Below are 18,869 nucleotides of genomic sequence, written 5' to 3' on the forward strand. Positions count from 1 at the left end.
ACATTCTCGATGACTAGGGAAATTTATCTTGTTCGTTATTGATATCACTCAAAGTAGAAAGTAAATGGGTAATGAGATTTGTAATGAATCAAAATTAGAACAAAATAACGATATGCCATGTTTTCTAAAACAATGTATATCTTTTATAGGTGTGGACAGATTCTCTTTGGAGTCAGATGAAAGAAGCTGGAGAGGAAGAAAGAAGATTAGCAATTGAAAAGGGTCATGTAGATCCAGATGGTATACCATGGATAACTGTATACGTGGACGGAGGGTGGAGCAAAAGAAGTTATGGACATGGATACAATGCAGCTTCTGGAGTGGTGAGTATAATTATACAAATTTAATGACTTATATAGGAAGGAATTAAAAACTAAACCATATAGAAGTCAAAATAAAAAAATAGGACAATACATAGGATTTGTGACGTAGAGTACCACTAAGGAATGATTTTTGGAAATGCGACAGGGATAGAATGAAAATGGTGTCTGAAATATTTTAATAAAATGGAATTATTTCCGAATCTCGTGACCTTAGATACTTTAAATTTGATATTTGCATTTCTCATTGAAAATCATTTGACATGTTTTTAGCGTTTTGTGATGTTTTAATTAGATGGGACGAAGAGGAGGGAAGAAAAGGAAAATGGCGAAAGGGAAAGGAAAATAGGAAGGGGAGAAAAGGAAAATGCAATGGGAGTTGCAATTCGTATCTTGCCAATATCTCGGAAACTCTGACGGTTAGAAACATAGAATTTTGTATTTGGACTTTTCATTTAAAATAATGTAGCACGTATTTCAGTGCCTTTTTTTTAATATGGCCCAGAAGGGAAGAAAAATGGACGTGGATTATAATTACTATAATAAGATGTTCACTCCGGGTTAGAGACTTGAAATTTGGTATTGGGATTTCCCATTTAAAATAAATTAACACATGTTTCAGCATTTTTTGATATTTTAGTGAAAGTAGAAGAAAAGAGCTACATTGTAATTCTTATAATAAGATGTCGATATCTTGGAATCTTTGAAGGTTAGGAACATGGATGTGGTATTTATACTTTTCAATGAAGATTATTAGATACTTATTAAGCGTTTTTATGTACACCGGTGTATATCCTAGAAGGAAAGAAAAGAGGCGGGAAGAAAAGATGTTCAAATCTCGGAACCCCGGCATGTTAGAGACATGAAACTTGGAATTTGAACAAAAATTCGGGAAATGTGCAGGTGTATGATATGAAGAGCAAATGTAGGGGATCTGAGCAGTAGCGTAACTAAAGGCTTGGGGGCCCTCCCGCAGACAGCGTGGAGTGAGCCCCCTTCCCTACTTCCCACTTCACGATTTCGGGGCCCCTGATGGCTTGAGGCCCCCCGCAATACAGGGTCTACGGGGCCCTTATTTACGCCCCTGGATCTGAGGGCGAAGCCCCCGCGTACTGAACCTGACTCAACCTGCAAACCTGGGTTGGAGCTAATCCTTTGACAACTTCAACTGAAATTCAATATGCTTGCAGGATTATGAGGTACGATGCCATAGGTCGAGTAAACGCCTAATGAGATGCGAGGCCGTACACGGAGCGATTTTCCGGATCTGAAATGAAATTCGGTGTGCTTGCAAGTTTATCAGATGCAAGGCCGTTGGCCGATCAAAAGGGATAAGGGAGGTTGTGGGCGAAGCCGCAAATGAAATTAAATATGGTTCTAGGTTCATGAACTGAGAGGCCGTAAACCGAGCAAACTAGGAGATCTAGGGGTGAAGCCGACGAATATTTTGTCTATATATTCAACTAACCACATTCTTTTTAAAATAATGTTTGTAAGTTGTAATTTCACCCTACCAATCATTGTGAAGATGGGAAATGAATTGTTTTGTTTGCTATCCACGTTCTATTTGGGGTGACCCTCCCTGCTGGTCTAATGGCTATTATGCGCGACTTTGGTGAACGGGATCCCGTGTTCGATTCCCAGTGGGAGTGCATTGAACGATAATCTTCGGATTTCAGGAGTTGTATATCTACGTCTCATGTAGCCTCGCTGCTCAAAGGAACGCTAAACATAAAATCAAAAGTTCAACTTGGCATTCTTTTATGAGCACAAGTAATATAATTTTTGTTAGTATACATTCTGTGGAGATTGGAAACACCTTCCGCCAACAACAGGCTTTCAATAGTTTCCGCTTCCACTCCTGGCTGTGTGAATTTTTCGCGAAATACGTATGTTCATATGAAACACCCAAATAAGCTCCGAAACATTCCTGAAAGCTTTCACAGATGAATGGATATTATTTTTCTTCTGAAGCAGAAATAGTCTTTTGTGAAGGTCACTGCAAATAGGGGTGGGGGTTTATTGACCACGAAAGAGAAGATTGAAGAGCTGTTCCCATTTGCAGCCTTCCTTCTGCGAACTCGATATTATCTCATTGCCAGAAGCAACAGCTGAAGTGAAGGGATGAAATTTTATAACCACAATACCTTTTCCTTTTCCAGTACATTGTTTGTACTAGCAGATTTACAATTTAGACTAGCGGCAATTATCTTAGCCAAGATTCCAAACACCTCCTTCCCCAACTGGGATAGGTGGGGGAAAAAAAGACAATCTCTTGTTTCTGACCCTGCCGGCACGAACTATTTTTATACTCTTACATCTCGACCGTTACAATAGCTGTCATATTCCATCGTCTAGTTTATTCCAGGAATTACAATCTTACTCCTAGCAGGTCACTTACAATAATACGTACAACATACAGTACTACACATTATACGCCGCGTTCCCTGTTTCCATTGTGATAAACAGCCCGAAAGATTTCAGAGTAGTGGCACACACACAAAACTTGCGTAGGGATATGTACAGTTCGTCGGTAATCATTCGAGAAAGTGAAAGAGCAGTTAGAAACGTCCATTCGCAATATTTGAAGTACCGCTGTTCTATTCAATTTAGCAGAAAGCCTGCTCTGTTTCTTGTGCAGAGGTACAGGAAAGAACAACGCTACATATGTTCCCTTCGCACAAAAAAAAAAAAAAAAAAGGCGAGAGAGAGAGAATCCAGTTTCATTGCGATTTTATGGTCAACTTCCTGGCCTGAGCTTTGTCTGCTAAAGCGGTTAAAATCCAAAGAGAAAAGTGTCATTTATAATAACATAAATGTTCAATCTGTGGTCAAAAATAGGCCGGTTTTCATTATTCAATAAATATTTGACATCCTGAAACAAATGAAATTTCAATACTTTATAAATATTATTTCACGATTCCTTGCTCTTAGGGATGTTTTTCCATTTTACCATTGATTTTTAGTTATTTTTTTATTTACTAAGTTTTCCACATTTATTTTTCTGTCATAAACCTTTTGCATGAAACGAACAGTGTAAGCATGAAAAAAAGTTTGTAGTAAGGAACATAATATATTACGGGGAAAGGGTATCATGATTTTACAGAGGCTTACGAGAGGCATCCCAAGTAAAGCATCCCAATACAATTAAAGTAAATAAAAACTACAACACAACTACAGAAAGAACTGAAAAAGCACCAGCAGAACAAGAAAACTTCCAGTCTTGTGGTTGCATGCTGCTTTACCCTATAGATCATTATAAAAGTATTCATGTACTCTGTGTCTAGTCTGGCATATGTTCCATAGAACGATTGTGGACTGAGTGAATATGCAACCGCAATGCTGCCTTTTCAGAACCTCCTATTATTATTATTATTATTATTATTATTATTATTATTATTATTATTATTATTATTATTATTATTATTATTATTATTATTATTATTATTATTAGTAGTAGTAGTAGTAGTAGTAGTAGTAGTAGTGGTAGTAGTAGTAGTAGTAGTAGTAGTAGTAGTAGTAGTAGTAGTAGTATTTTAAATACCGTGATCTCAGCCTGTTTCAATATATTTCCGCATCTTTTCATATAATGTATAAAACGAACCTTTCACATGACGCACTGTCAACAATGGATGGATCCAAATCTTTCTAGTACTGCTTTGTTTCCTTTTTCTTCGCCGTACGTACATCAAGGCAAGGAGATGTCGTTTGTTTATTGCTGGACTCATGTTCTATCCTTCACGTTCAAATTCTAACTACTTCTTGGCACCGGCATTACCGGGATGTGTGGGCAAAGCAGCGCCGGATCCGGTTTTGCCGGCCGCGTGTGCAAAGCATCCTCGGTTCCGGTTCCGGCATTGTCGGTACTGGGCCAGCATTGCCGTGGACGTGTGCAAACGCTCTAAGGTCTACACTGTGTTTTGTTAAAATTGAATACGTTTTACGTTTTATCGTGCATAATGTTGCTAATACTTAAATTTTACTTACATTGTTGTATATATTATCTTTTCCAGGCATGTATTATTGGTCAAGAAACTAACAAGCTATTATTTTTGGGAGTGAGAAACAAATATTGTTCAGTGTGCGCTGCAGCGTCATCAAGAAATAAAAAACCAAGCGACCATCGATGCTACCGCAACTGGTCATCCTCATCTTCGTCGATGGAAGCTGACATAATCGTAGAAGGCTTTTGCAAGAGCCAAGAAATGCATACGCTTCGCTACAAACGATTTGTGGCAGATGGCGACTCCAGCGTTCACTCCAGGATAATCGAAAAGGTGCCGTATGGACGTCAAGTCACGAAAGTTGAATGCGCAAATCATTGTGTGCGGAATTATACATGTGCGCTCCACAAGCTGCGTATGCAAAATAGTTTTCCCTTGCAAGCCAGAACAATTTTGCGAGATAGAATTCCACGTCTAACCGCTGCTGCTCGGGGAGCTATATCCTATAATGCAAAACAGAAGTGTTCAGTGCAGGATCTTAGAGATGACCTGCGAAATGGTCCATCGCACGTATTTGGGAACCACGAGAAGTGCAAACAGTACTTTTGTACAAAGAAAGAAGATAGAAACTTAGTTCCAGATTTAGAAAAGGCCGGATTGTATTACCACATTATGGCTGCTGTAGACCAGTTAATAAGAAAGGCAGACCGATTAGTTCCAAACGAAACAACTAATCGGGTTGAGCTGTATATGAGCCTTCTGTCAAAGTTCAATGCTGGTAAGAGGCTTAATTTGACAAATCGCGGTGCCTTCCAGCGCCGATGCTATGTTACAGGACTATCATATAACAAAAAAGCAACATGGCACCGTAGTCCTTGGAAATCTGTGATAGAAAATAGTCCTGGAATGTATTTCAGGAGATTTATGAACAAGAGAAGCCGCAAGCGTTCTCACTCCCGTTCACGACGAGTAAGAAGAAAATTAGAACTTCCACCAGAAAAGGACAGAGATTATGGGCCGAACGCGGATAAACCACCGCTGTCTCCGACTTCGCTTCAATCAGCCTGTGAAGCCGAGCTCAAAACATACGACGTAAGTTTTCATTTCTTAAACCATATTAAATTATTTGAATTTTTTTTAAAGTTTACTTTAAGTTCGTTTTATCATTTATTTTATACCTTTAATAGCACTGAAAGTTGAAACAATATTTTTGGAATATTTATTTTATACTCAATATTGAAATTGCATTATTGTTTGATTTCTAATACTTATAAAATAGTAAAAAGGCCTATTTCTTACCGCCCATTGCATGTTTATTGAATACTGAAATTATGTTACTATGAATACTTATTCAAAAAAACAAACAAAATAATAATAATAATAAAGCATAAATATTTTTTTTTCTTAAATATCCATTGAATAACAAGCATAAAAAGTGTAAATATTTCATATTAGTGATTCAATGAATGTTTGAAAAGTAATGTTTAAAAAAATTTATGCTATACTATTTTTTTATTTTTTTTATGAATTTTTGGTTTAATAAATACTCATGTAATATAATTTTAATATTCAATAAATACGCAATGGGCGGTCAAAAATAGGCCTTTTTAAAAATTCTATAAATTCAAAACAATGAAATTTTAATATTTTATAAACTGTTTTCAACAAATGATTCACCGTTTCAAGAAAGAATAATAGGCCCACTTATTTCTCTCTACTAAAACTAGAACTGGTACAAATTTATATTACTTCAGGTTTCAATTGAATTTTTGTGGAGCCAAAATTATAATTGCGCATAAATCAAAAACGGAAGTAGATAGCGAATAGCAGCTTTCGTTAACTGATTTAGCATCTTACTATGTCAATCCTTTTTAAGCCAAAACTGGAAGTGGTAGGTATTTACTACTACTTCCGGCTAAACTTGATTTTTATAAGCCAAAACGGTAAGAGATATCAAAAAGTGGTTTCCGGGAATCGATTCAATCTCGAATTTGTTTGATTTTGCTTTGAATTTGCATAGTTTGTAAGTCTGCCATAGTTTCACACTGTGAAACGAAACTAACTTATTATTATTATTATTATTATTATTATTATTATTATTATTATTATTATTATTATTATTATTATTATTATTATTATTATTATTATTATTATTATTAGGTTACAACAGAACAGAGAACAAATATAGAAGTTTCTTCTAGAGGACAGCACGGTAACTTAGTTTACGAGGAGCAGCGTCGTAACAGACTAACAGCGTCTATGTTTGGTAGGGTAATTAAGCGTAAAGATAACACCGCCTGTCATTCATTGGTAAAGGATGTACTTTACAAAAGAAATGTATGTACACCAGCCATGGAATATGGGAGGAATTATGAACATGTGGCTCTCCGAAGGCTTGCGGCTGAGAAAGGCTGGACAATACAAAAGAGAGGACTGTACATAGATCTCACACACGGATTTTTGGCCGCTAGTCCTGATGGTAAGAACATTTTTTCATTAGTAAATCTTTCCGAATGAAAATTATTTTTATTTATTTTCTGTATACAACCATCTCGTACTTAGAAACCTGCCCCATACTTTTCATGTCGGAAATAGATGAGATAAAGCCTACTATCAATTTACTTCACTTCAATGCGTGGACATGGGAGAACTAAGAACCTATAGATATAGGTTATTTACTCTAAAGTATTTTGTGTACTTTCAGTATCGATTCCAGTATTGGATTCAACAGTAGCCCATATGAACAAATACAATTTACCTGACATGTATTTATTAATATTATCTACTATAGTCGGTTCAAAGAAAAAATGAGAAATGTTGCTTTTGTTGAAATTTTTTTCCAAATATAATGTGCGTTTTACTTCTTTTAAAAAATCGAATGTTATTTTTTCTATATAAAATTGAATAATTAAGTACAATAAATTTTGAATTCACAACGCGGTCGCTCCTTCGCCATTATAACCCTGACCAAAGGTTTTTCCTGTTTGATGGGCTATCGTCCTATCCTATAAAATTTCTGGTGGATTTTGTTCTCTGAAGTTTTGTTCGTAGTTTCGTTTTTTATGGCTCCGTTTCTTTGTAAATTTTTGATATTGATATTTAAAAAGTTTGGGAAAGCAAAAATTACTGCTTTCATAATAAAAACTAGAAGCAAAAGTTACAGCTGCTGTAAAATATTCGTAATTCTGATTTCCGTTTATTCGTAGCCGACTGAGGGGCCTGTAAGTAGCAGTATATGTGCAATGCGAAAAAATGATAACGAATTTATTTAGGGAGGGCCTTGAGCCCAATAGCTCCCCTAAATATGTCCCTGGAAGGAACAGTTAGGTGGCCTAACTTACGCCTTTTAGAAAATGTTAACCAGTTTACTATTCCTGTTTATCATGACTGTTTTCCAGAGGTTCCCAACCGTATTTACCCGGCGCCTTCCTTCGTAAATATTGTTTTTCCTGAATAAACTTCAACGTTTACAAGGCGATTTTTATAATACGCGTAGTTATACTTATACAACAAATAATTTAGTATTCCATTCTTCAATAACACACATTGACTTACGTATGTGATTGTGTGCAAACGTTCACACCCAGTTCTCGTACCAATATGACTTCAAATAGTTATGATTTTGGAACTGCAAGGGAAAGATATTGCCCATAATTTGTAATTCACGAGAGTTTAATTTGATTGAAGATTTGCAGTTTGCCTTTAGTTATGTCTTTTCTCCTGAACCAGTGTCGAACAAATTTTACTTTTTGACTAAATTTGAAATAGGGAGGATACTAATTTTTCATATGCAACACCTTAATCGTCACAAAGTAATAATTAATATTATAATTGGTATTATCTGCATATTTACAGGGTAAGTAGTTGAAGAGAATGCACTAGTGGAAGTCAAGTGCGTTCCTTCCCTTAGGAACAAAGATATTCAAGAAGAAATAAGAAAGAGGAAAGGGACATTTTTCTTACTTGTCCAGCCGGATGGAAGCTTGAAACTAAAACAAAATAGTGATTACTACTACCAAATTCAGGGACAGCTGAACATTGCCGAACTAAATAAATGCTATTTGGTAGTGTATATTGACGACAAAACACCTCTGTATATTGAAAAGGTAGTAAGGAATGAAGATTTATGGAAGAATATTATGCTTCCTAAACTCTGTCGTTTTTTTAAACAATGCATGCTACCAGAGATTGTCGATCCGTTAATCCCACGTGGAATGAAATGTAGAGATCCCGACTACATAGTGAAAGCCCAGGAGGAAATCCAGAGAAGAAAGGAAAGCAAAGAAAATAGTACAAATAAAAAAGGGAAAAAGTGAGAAAGGCAAAATATGTTTTACATGTTTGGAACGACCTATTCTCAAACATTACTATTTGTAATTCCAACAAGTATTCTTCTTCTTCTTTATATTATTATTATTTGTATCCCTATATTGTGCTGTTTTGTTGTTACAGTAAATGTAAACATTATTTTTTTTATCAATATCGTCAGTGTGTGTTCAATATATGTATTTATGTTGTCATTATTATTATTATTATTATTATTATTATTATTATTATTATTATTATTATTATTATTATTATTATTATTATTATTATTTTGAAATGTTGCTTTAATAATTTAGTTCTCGTAATATTTTGGACATTTTTAAAAGCAAGATAACGCACTAAGTAAAGAACTGTAGCGACTAAAGACTCCAAAGTTTAAAAAAAGGGTAGTGGCTCTACAGATAGTTACAAAGTCACGTGGCATTCTAATAAATCCATAAAATATATAGCTACATATAGCCATTACAAACAACAAACACTTGCAACCTTGATTGATTTTGGAACATACCATACCGGGTTTGATGCTATTCTCGTTGGCTTTGCTCTTTCTAGCGTCCACCTGCATAGAACAGTCCTGCTTTACGTACAACATAATTAATAATTTTCAAGACAAATGTGTTTAAAATAATAATAATAATAATGTTAGTAATAACGTTCTGAAAACGTAATAGATTTCGTGGAACAAAATTGTCAATTGTATATTTAGGTAGGAACACGTAAGCGTGTTTGCACACGATACCGTCAAAATCGGTGGAAGCCCCGACAATATCGTTGCCGGTGATGAGCGAAGTAAGGGACACACAATGTATATTCTGCACTGTTTTTCTAAAACTCTTCTCCATATATGAAAAGAAATAAAAAGAATAATAATAATCGGGAAAATTATTTTTTAAAACAAAGGATTACAATTATTTTAAAATATTTGCGTTTTGGGGGCGTGGGAATCTAACTTTCTAGGATCTTTTCTATAATGCAAAAAGATGAAGTTATATATATATGTAAGTGTATATGTAAATAGAAAGTCATATAGGTGAAAAACAAGTGTCAGTGATTATTAGTATTAGTGACAGCAAAAGCATACAGTGTAGTGTAGTGTTAAGAATATTAGTTTTGGTGCACAAGTGTTAGTGTGGTAAACACAGGTGAAAACCATTAGTGCAGTGAAAGAAATAGGTGAATACCAAATAAATATATTTAAATATATATATATATATATATATATATATATATATATATATATATATATATATATATATATATATATATATATATATATGTATATAAAACATGTGGGCGAAAAAACCTAAACACACAGGGAAACCTGCAAGAAACAAGAAGAAGCCTAAGGTAAAAAGAAGAAGAAGCCAAAAGGTAAAAACATAAATACGCAGAGAACACAGATACCAAACACACATACAGAAATACACAATAAACAAGCAAACTAGATTCAAACTTTTTTTCCTAAATTTTTAGTTTTTTTTTGTTGTTGTTGTTTTGTTTCGTTTTTGTAAATTTTCCCTTTTTTGGTCTCTTTTCCTTCCCCATCCTTTCCCTCCCAAATTTTCCTACTTTTTTTCTTTTTTCACTTATGGAAATAAAGAAAAAAAACTACCATAGAAATCATTCGCAGTGATGATAACTCGTCGGTTTTCGAATGCTCTAGGTAACCGACTAAGAGTAACTCGACTGAGCGAATGTAAAAAAAAAAAAAAAAAAAAAAAAAAAAAAGCAAAAGCAAACAGCCCTCTGAACATGCAGTGATTTTTCCCCAAGATGTCACATGCGTTGTCCCTACCTTCCAAATTCAAATTCACATTCTGTCGATTGGATACAATTTGAACAAGGCAATATGGGATGGAATCAGTTCCCTTCTAATCTCGGAAGGAGGTTCCGAAAAATGTGGTCTTTACTTAAAAGTTAAGAGAAATTAAATGAATATATTTGCTCCAAGAAATCGTTGGCCTCCACAAAAATAACAAAACACATGACCTGTCGTCGGTCTTGTTTCAAGCATTCACCGTCGTTCCCAATACCACCAATTACAACAGCGAACCTGGGATTAATACTGCTCATTTGTAGCCGCAATTGACATAAAAGAAAGGAGCGATTGATTTCGATAAATACTTAGCAGCTAGCATTTTCGCCGATCCCAAGCTAGTACTAGTAGTAGTTTCTCCTCAACCTACCGAACACACACACACACACACACACACACACACACACACACACACACACACACACACACACACACACACACACACACACACACACACACACACACACACACACATACACACACACACACACACACACACACACACACACACAAAAAGGGCGGGGTAAAAATAAACATTTTTCTTTGCTGTTTCATTTTCTTTTAGGTAAAAAAATAAAATTGAAGAAAATTTTTAACAGGAATGGGTAGAAAACAAGTCAGGAAAGACTTGTAGCGTATGAGCATGTCACAGCAATCTTTGCTCATTTTGATACAGCCGTCACTTCGAAAATATTTCCTTAGTAGTGTTTAACCCTTTAGGGGATTTATAGTACGAATCAGTACCATGGAGTAGTGTTGTATTTAAACGCTTGAACACGTATTGAACCCGGTTCTTTTTATTGTTCAAGTCAAGCATGGATCAAAGAACACCCCAGATTCGTTTTGCAACCGGATGGTAAAGTTGGCGGTGCCAAGGAGGGGCAGGAGTGTGACTTTTTTTTTTTTTTTTTTTAGGAAAATTTCAAAAAAGTTTGCACCTTAATATTCAAGATATCAAAATTAAAATTTTGCATGCGGATTGTGTGCATCTTTAATTATTTCTCATTTCTTTTGAGATTCCTATCTGAACCCGGACCCAAGGGGCGCAAATATTCCGAGAGGTTGGTTTTTCAGAAAAAAGTCCGGTTTTTACCGAACTTTCGGATTCATGTGTACGATACAGACATGTGGGTGGTACTGTTGGAAAGGACACGTAATACTGAAGAAAATGAAGTTTGAACCATAATCCTAGGCCAAATAGTAATGTTATATGAATTTTTAGAATATATGTATATACAGGGTAGCCCAAAAGTAGGAATACAGTCTAGTGTACTGATTGACTTATGACATTATATGTAATTTACTTATTATTATCCAGACAGGATTTACTTATGCTAGTTTATTTGATTTATTTTCACTTATACGTTAAAGTGGAAATAGAACGAAGCAAATAACCTCACTATCTTAATAAACGGTCATATTTAATCAATGCAGGGTTGTATACCTACTTTTGGGCCATCCTGTATATCTATAAATGGATCACCTTCAGATTTTCAAAAAAAAAATCTGTTCTCTGTTTTCAAGATATCGAACTGAAATTTTGCACACGTACTGTGTACATAACAGCATATTTTTCAAGAAATTTTCAGATCCCTACGTGAACCCAGGCCGGCCAGAGTTCCGAGGTGGGTGACTCTTCGAAAAAGAAACGATATCCCGGTTCAGATGCAGATACGGACATGTGATGGTAGCGTTTGAAAGAGCGCGTAATACGAAGAAAATGGCGTTTGAACCATGATGCTAGGCCAAGTAAATAATGACGCAGTAAATTTTTGTATATATATATATATATATATATATATATATATATATATATATATATATATATAAATGGGCCCAAACATTTTGAAAAAAAAATCGAAAAAGCTCCCGGTTTTCCACCCTTTTCTCGTTTCTGGTGTAAAATACGGACAAGCGAGTGCTACCGTAGGAAAAGATGATGCTCTATTCTGAAAAAAAAAAAAAAAGTACGAACGATCCTACGATAAATAGTAAGGAAGCAGTGACTGTTTCAGTGAAAGTCTAAATTTACCTCACGAAGTGGAAATCCCAAAAGGTTTAAACTTTCTTTGTGGATTGACTAATTAAGAGTTCCTTCGCAATTTGCAAGATGTTAGAAAATTAGTTAAAAAGGAAAAGAGACAATAGCTGTGTAAATTCCATTGACGAAAATGTGAAAAAATACATCGGGAAATAGTGAAGAAAAATCCAAAAGAACACGTTAATTTGCCAGCTACTTCAGAGAAAGTATATTTATTTATTTATTTCACATTATAACGGTTGTTATTACATCTCCGGCTTGATGATGATGTCATATGGATAACGTCCTTCTCGGCATTGGATAGGAGAGTACTTGGGGCCTGTTAGGTACTATTCCAACATTTGCCTGGTGTGAATGAAGAAAAACCTCTCTTGGGATAGCTGACCTGCAAAATCTTTTTCACACATTCTTGACCGATTTATTATTATTATTATTATTATTATTATTATTATTATTATTATTATTATTATTATTATTATTATTATTATTATTATTACGAGGACCATTCAATAAGTAAAGAGACAAAGTCTATATTTTTAACACTAATCACTTTTTTTTTTTTTGGTTTAAGGGTTGTTAGCTGGCAACCTTGGGATATGCTCTGATCTGCTGTTTCGTAATTTTATGTCAACATAACTTCAAAAATATCAATTCATCATGGCAAGTCCTCTAGAAGATTGCACCTTAGAAGAACAGCGCTCAGTCATTAGGTTTTTAGTCGCAGAAGGTGTAAAACCAAGTGAATTTTTTTCTAGAATGTTGAGACAGTACGGTAACAGTTGTATGAACCGTGCGAATGTGTACAAGTGGGTTGATCGGTTTAAAAGTGGCCGAACAAGGTGATGAACCCCGATATGGACGTCCAGTGGAAGTTTCTGGTTCTTCGTTGGAATCGAGGATTGACGGACTTATTCGTGATAACAGAAGAATTACTGTTGAAATGATAGCTGAGGAAGTTCAAGTAAGTGTTGGAACTGTTCACAATGTCATTAGGAACATTTTAAAGTACAGAAAAACGTGTGCCAGATGGGTTCCCAGACGGTGCAAAGGTGGCTTCGGGGTAAATCGAAAGATTTCTTCGCCAAGGGAATTAGGAAGCTGCAAGAAAGATGGGACAAATGCATAACTGTAAAGGGTGATTATATTAAAAAATAGCCTTAGTTTTGAAAGATTAAAATAAATCTTTATTGAGCTATAGCAATTTGTCTCTTTACTTATTGAATGTCCCTCGTATTATTATTATTATTATTATTATTATTATTATTATTATTATTATTATTATTATTATTATTGGATTCATTTGCGTGAATGGCCCCAGGGTCAAACTGTTCGAGTAATTCTACTCTTAAAAAATCGAGCCAGCCATCCTTACTGGTCCAACTAAACACAATTTGGGAGAGAGAGAGGTTATAAGCTGTAGGACGGACAAACTACAGATTGAGGGCGATTAATTTCTTCTTGGTTATGGCCCTGATTATTACAGCAGCCAGTAGGCTGTGGCTCGCGACCGATCTACAATGTTAAAATTCAAAATGTCAATCTTAAATTACTGCAAATGTACTCAACATTTTAACTCAAACGAGATATGTATACATTAAATACATCCTTTGAAAGTGTCATAGTGATAGATAGGGCCAAAGGAATGAGCAACATGGCGGAAACAACATTGGTCAAAGTCATTGTTTTCTTCTTATAGTTATCAGTCATACAAGTACAGCCACTTCTACAGCCTGATCTAGTTAACGCTGAGAGCTAAATAAGGTCTTACATTAATCTATAACATTATAGGTAATCTTTTTCTTAGTCTCTGGTTGATAGGTTAAGTGGTTCGGTAGCTGCTCTCAAAAACATAGCTCTCCATTCAGACTTCTCTTGTTACTTCATATACATATCCTGCTTATTATGCAACCGATACGCGCAGAGAGCCAGTGTGAGTTCCGTATAAGCAAGGATATTTCATAACTTTCTTATGAACGTTGAACTTTAAATCTTAATAGTGCAAAGACCAATAGTATTGAAACACCCGATGTATATATATATAATATGTGTGTGTGTGACAAGGGATGGAGCGTATACCCACCTAAAAAATTAGCATTACATCACTGTATATATTGTATATATACACGGTGTTCCAGAAGTCCCCTAACATAGGGTAAATATTATCGGTTTTTCAACAAAATGTAAGAGGGGAAACCGTCACCAAATATGATGTTTTCCATCCAAAAGTGAAGGAATTTTTAAATCGGACTACTATTTGGGCTGTACACTCTTTATGCGTCCAATAATGAAAATTCAACCTTGCCATTTATCTGGATCAACAACATAAGTGAATGAAGTTACTGTCTTTTACGCTAACGTGTCGATGGTCAGCCTCCATTGAAAACACAGTTCTCATTCACCATACTGTTACAAAATTTATTCACCTCCTGACCCGCCCTTCCCTCCTCCAGTCCCTCTATTAATGGAAACGTTGCATTTTCATTTAACATTATGCACATAAAGACTACAGCCCAAACGGCGAGTCCGATTTAAAATATTCCTTCACTTTAGATTGAAAACATATTTGGAGACCGGTTCCCCTCTTATATTTTGTTGATAATAACAGAGTTACGCTATGTCAAGGAAGTTTTGAGACGCACTGTATTTAAATGGCTAGGGTAAATTACCCAGTTATGGGCCCGGAGGAAGTTAAAAAAAATATGTATTTCACACATTGTATCACTAAATTTTGTGAGTTTCTTTATTTCATGAACAAATAAATTTTTCCTGAAAGGAAGTCTATTTAGACATAGTAAAATCAGAATGTATTTATTTATTTATCTTTTAATGAGAACCCGAAAATGAGTAGTTGTTGGTACTTACCAAATAGTCATTTTGCGCTTTATATTTAACTTATATGTTAGTCCTACAAATGTACACATTTGCGTGCGGAATGAAATGGATATTTCTCCCACTTTTTTTTTTTTTTTTTTTTTTTGCGCTAAAGATCATGAAGAAATAAACCAATTTTTAGATTTCATCAAATGTTTTGGTAAGGAGTAACTTTGTTATACATGGTGTTTTAGAACAAGACCGGCAACGTTTGAGAGGTGATTCCTAACACCAAAATAAGACAAAAAAGTATTGATCAGCCTATGGTCAAAAGTGCATAGTTTGGGAGTTACAGGCTGCTGAAAACGTGATAAAATTAACTTAAAAGGTCCATTGCTACACTGCTTTGAGACTGATCGGAGTTGGGTCAATACATCTTTTAGGAATTAATATGCGTTCTATCTAAATATCTATGTTTCAGAATTCCCCGGTACTTGCGCAACAGTTTTTACAGGGGCAGTTTGAAAGTACTTCAAACCTTTTGAGTACTGTTCAGCTGCTTCTCCAAAAATTCTTGTGCAAATTCCGGGAGGTTCTGAAACATGGATATTTGGATAGAACACGTGTTAGTTTCTAAGTGATGTTTTGGCCCGACTCCAATCGGTCCCATAGTAGTGGAGGGATTGACTTTTAATTTATTTTTTCACGTTTTCGGCAACTTGTAACTCCAAAACTGTGCACTTTTGACCGTAGGTGGGTATATAATTTTTATTTTGGTCACCTCCGAAACGTTGTCAGTGTTGTTTTAAAACATCCTGTAAAATAGGGCCAGGGGTGGATCCAGGACGGACTTCGGAGGTGGCGAGAGGGGAACAGTCGGGTTTGTGGCGGTAAAATATTCCACTGACGATCTGTAGTTGGTACAAATTGCTACTTAGGTACACTGTTCATGGTGTGGGATTTCCCTGAATTCATTTATAAATAGTACTATATACATCTAAAAAAAATATTTACCTTCACTTACTCGGACACAGACGCGCAGCCAGAATTTTTTGTATTGAGAGGTGTCCAGTACTACAAGACAGTGCTTGTATGTAATATTGAAACGATTCTGCACTTGAAAAAAATATACTTATTTAAAATTTTACCAAACTTCCCTATGATAGAATTAGATTTTTTTTAATTAGGATTTATAGTACAGATGAAGTGTAAAATCAAATTATGAGAATACACCAACAATTTATCTGCTAAGGAATTGTGGTTTTATTACGGAAGTGTACGGAATCTTTTGAATTATTGTTTTTGAGGGTCTGGTGTAAGCGGAGTAACCCGTGGGTGCGCTCGTGCTCAGAAATAAGCTTAGTGGCTAAGGCATAAAATTCTACAAGGCAGTTAGTGACCAGTTGGGATAATCTTTTTTAAATTAAAAATCAAGAAAATCAGTATTTTTTTTTATTTTAACGCTTTACTCTTATTCCATGGTGGCTGCAGGAGATCTACTACCTTTAGTGGTATCTGAACATTTTTTATTGTTCTACTGTACCCTATCTCTTATCGGAATTGAACCCTGGATAGCGAGCTCCGAAGGCAAGTGTGCTAGATACTAGACAAAGTAGAAGACCTTAAAATCAAATTAATCTCTAGTAGACTGTTACCTTGAATAGTATCAAATTAATATCTCTAGAACTGCTTTATATCCTTGTGCCAAGCAAAGGGGGTTTATGTACACTCATGCCCAAAATTATTGTCGCATATCTATAACTGTTTTCTTGTAAGAATATAATTTGATAATGATTTTGCAGGTTGCTTTTAATACTGATACTATGTGTATAATCGGGAAATGTATGTTTGTGGCAAATTTCAAAGGAAAAGAATTATAAATACGAAAATTATAATTAGTAAAATAAAATGTTGCTAAATGGACAAGGCAATATTATTTTCGTTTTATTGTACCTATTTACTGCTCTTTTGACATGAAATTTGCCACATATAGTCTATGTCTTTGCCACATGTCATTTGAAATTTGCCACATACACACATACTAACATTGTAAGAAATACTGGGCGGATTCGTTATCAAATTTTATTTCTAGAACAACATATTTATAGACATGCGACAATAATTTTGGACATGAGTGTACATTAGAAATCCTAATTTTTGATACCGTTCAGGAACGTAACTAGAGTTCTGATTTTGGGAAGCCATATTAGCAAATGGGCTCCTTCATATAAATAACGTTAAATAAATATTTGGAGGGCTAAGTCAACTTTTAGGAGGTACGTGGGGCCCCATGTTCTCTCCTAGCTACGTTCCTGGCACCGTTGTAAGCATGCGACGAATGTACAATTTTTAACAGTATGACATAAATGCACATTCTTTACGGTTTAACGAAGCGATCAACATAAAATATGTGCAACATTTCCATTAGAACAATAAATAACGCAAAAACACTGAAAGCATATTCCTTAACCTATTGCCTAGAATCGAGCAGAAAACTTGAATATCATGAAAGCCTTTCACTTAAACGCGAATTTTTTACAATAAATTAAAAAAAAAAAATAAACAGACGCCACTTGGAAATGTCATCGACGAAAGACAGGGGAAAAAGTAGATAACGCCGATATTGCCACTTAATATAATAAATCTGAAAAAATCTAAAAAAAAAAAAAAAAAAAAAAAACTGGTCTGTGCCAATTTCAGGTTGATTTACCCTGTATTTTCCTGAAACGAAACGAAACCATTTGGTATGTTGGGATGGAAACACCCTACTTTACATTGAGAAGCTAGTTCCAACTGAGCTCACTACAAACGCTTGAAGCGACCTACGCAGGTGACCTCTGTTGACACTGATACAAACTACGTAGTGGATCCCCCGGCTTTAAATTGGGCAATTTCCAAAATTAAAGGGTGGTCCAAGGTACCCCTCCCAAATTTTTCAAGGGGTGCATTAATATACCCATGTCTTATGAAAGGTAATGAACCCCTGTATACGCCCATATAACGATATAGGATAATAACACCTCATCAAAGGTGATAAATTAGGTCAAAAGACCAAACACGTGGTTGTACTAAAATTTGGCAATTGTGTACCCATGAAAGGGAACGAGGTGGACCACCCAAATTTATAGTGATACATACTAGGGCTCTATACTATTATACCAAATGTTTAAATTGGGCAATTTCTAAAATTGAAGGGGTGGGCCAAGGTACCCCTCCCGGGGTGCACCAATATACCCATGTCTTATAAAAGGCAATAGACTCCTGTATACGCTCATATAAACATATAAGGTAATAGGACCTTATCCAAGGGGATAAATTAGGTCAAAACCAAACACGTGGTACTACGTATTGCTTACGTTTATATTTTGGCAATTTGGTACCCCTAAAAGGGAACGAGGTGGACCATCCAAATTTATCATAATACATATTAGGGTCCTATACTATAATACCAAATGTTTAAATTGGGCAATTTCCAAAATTTAAGGGGTGGGCCAAGGCAACCCTCCCAAATTTTTCAATGGGTGCATTAATATACCCATGTCTTATGAAAGGTAATGGACCCCTGTATACGCCCATATAACTATATAGGGTAATAACACCTCATCCAAGGG

General features: G+C 35.3%; 1 protein-coding gene across 1 annotated transcript in view; it reads left to right on the forward strand.

The window, feature by feature from the left end:
• The window catches only part of LOC145685962 (uncharacterized), a 46,965-nt gene that overhangs the window by 98 nt on the left and 27,998 nt on the right, over positions 1-18,869 (forward strand). The window contains exons 1-2 of the mRNA XM_081758795.1: positions 1-323; positions 4,334-5,356. The exon at positions 1-323 is cut by the window's left edge and continues 98 nt beyond it. Of these exons, the coding sequence (XP_081614921.1) occupies positions 177-323; positions 4,334-5,356 (1,170 nt within the window). The 5' untranslated portion in view covers positions 1-176. The remainder of the gene's footprint in view (positions 324-4,333; positions 5,357-18,869) is intronic.

The sequence above is a fragment of the Thermobia domestica genome, chromosome 1, assembly GCF_964235325.1.
Source record: "Thermobia domestica chromosome 1, izTheDome1.hap1.1, whole genome shotgun sequence".
In the NCBI taxonomy this organism is placed as follows: Eukaryota; Metazoa; Arthropoda; class Insecta; order Zygentoma; family Lepismatidae; genus Thermobia; species Thermobia domestica.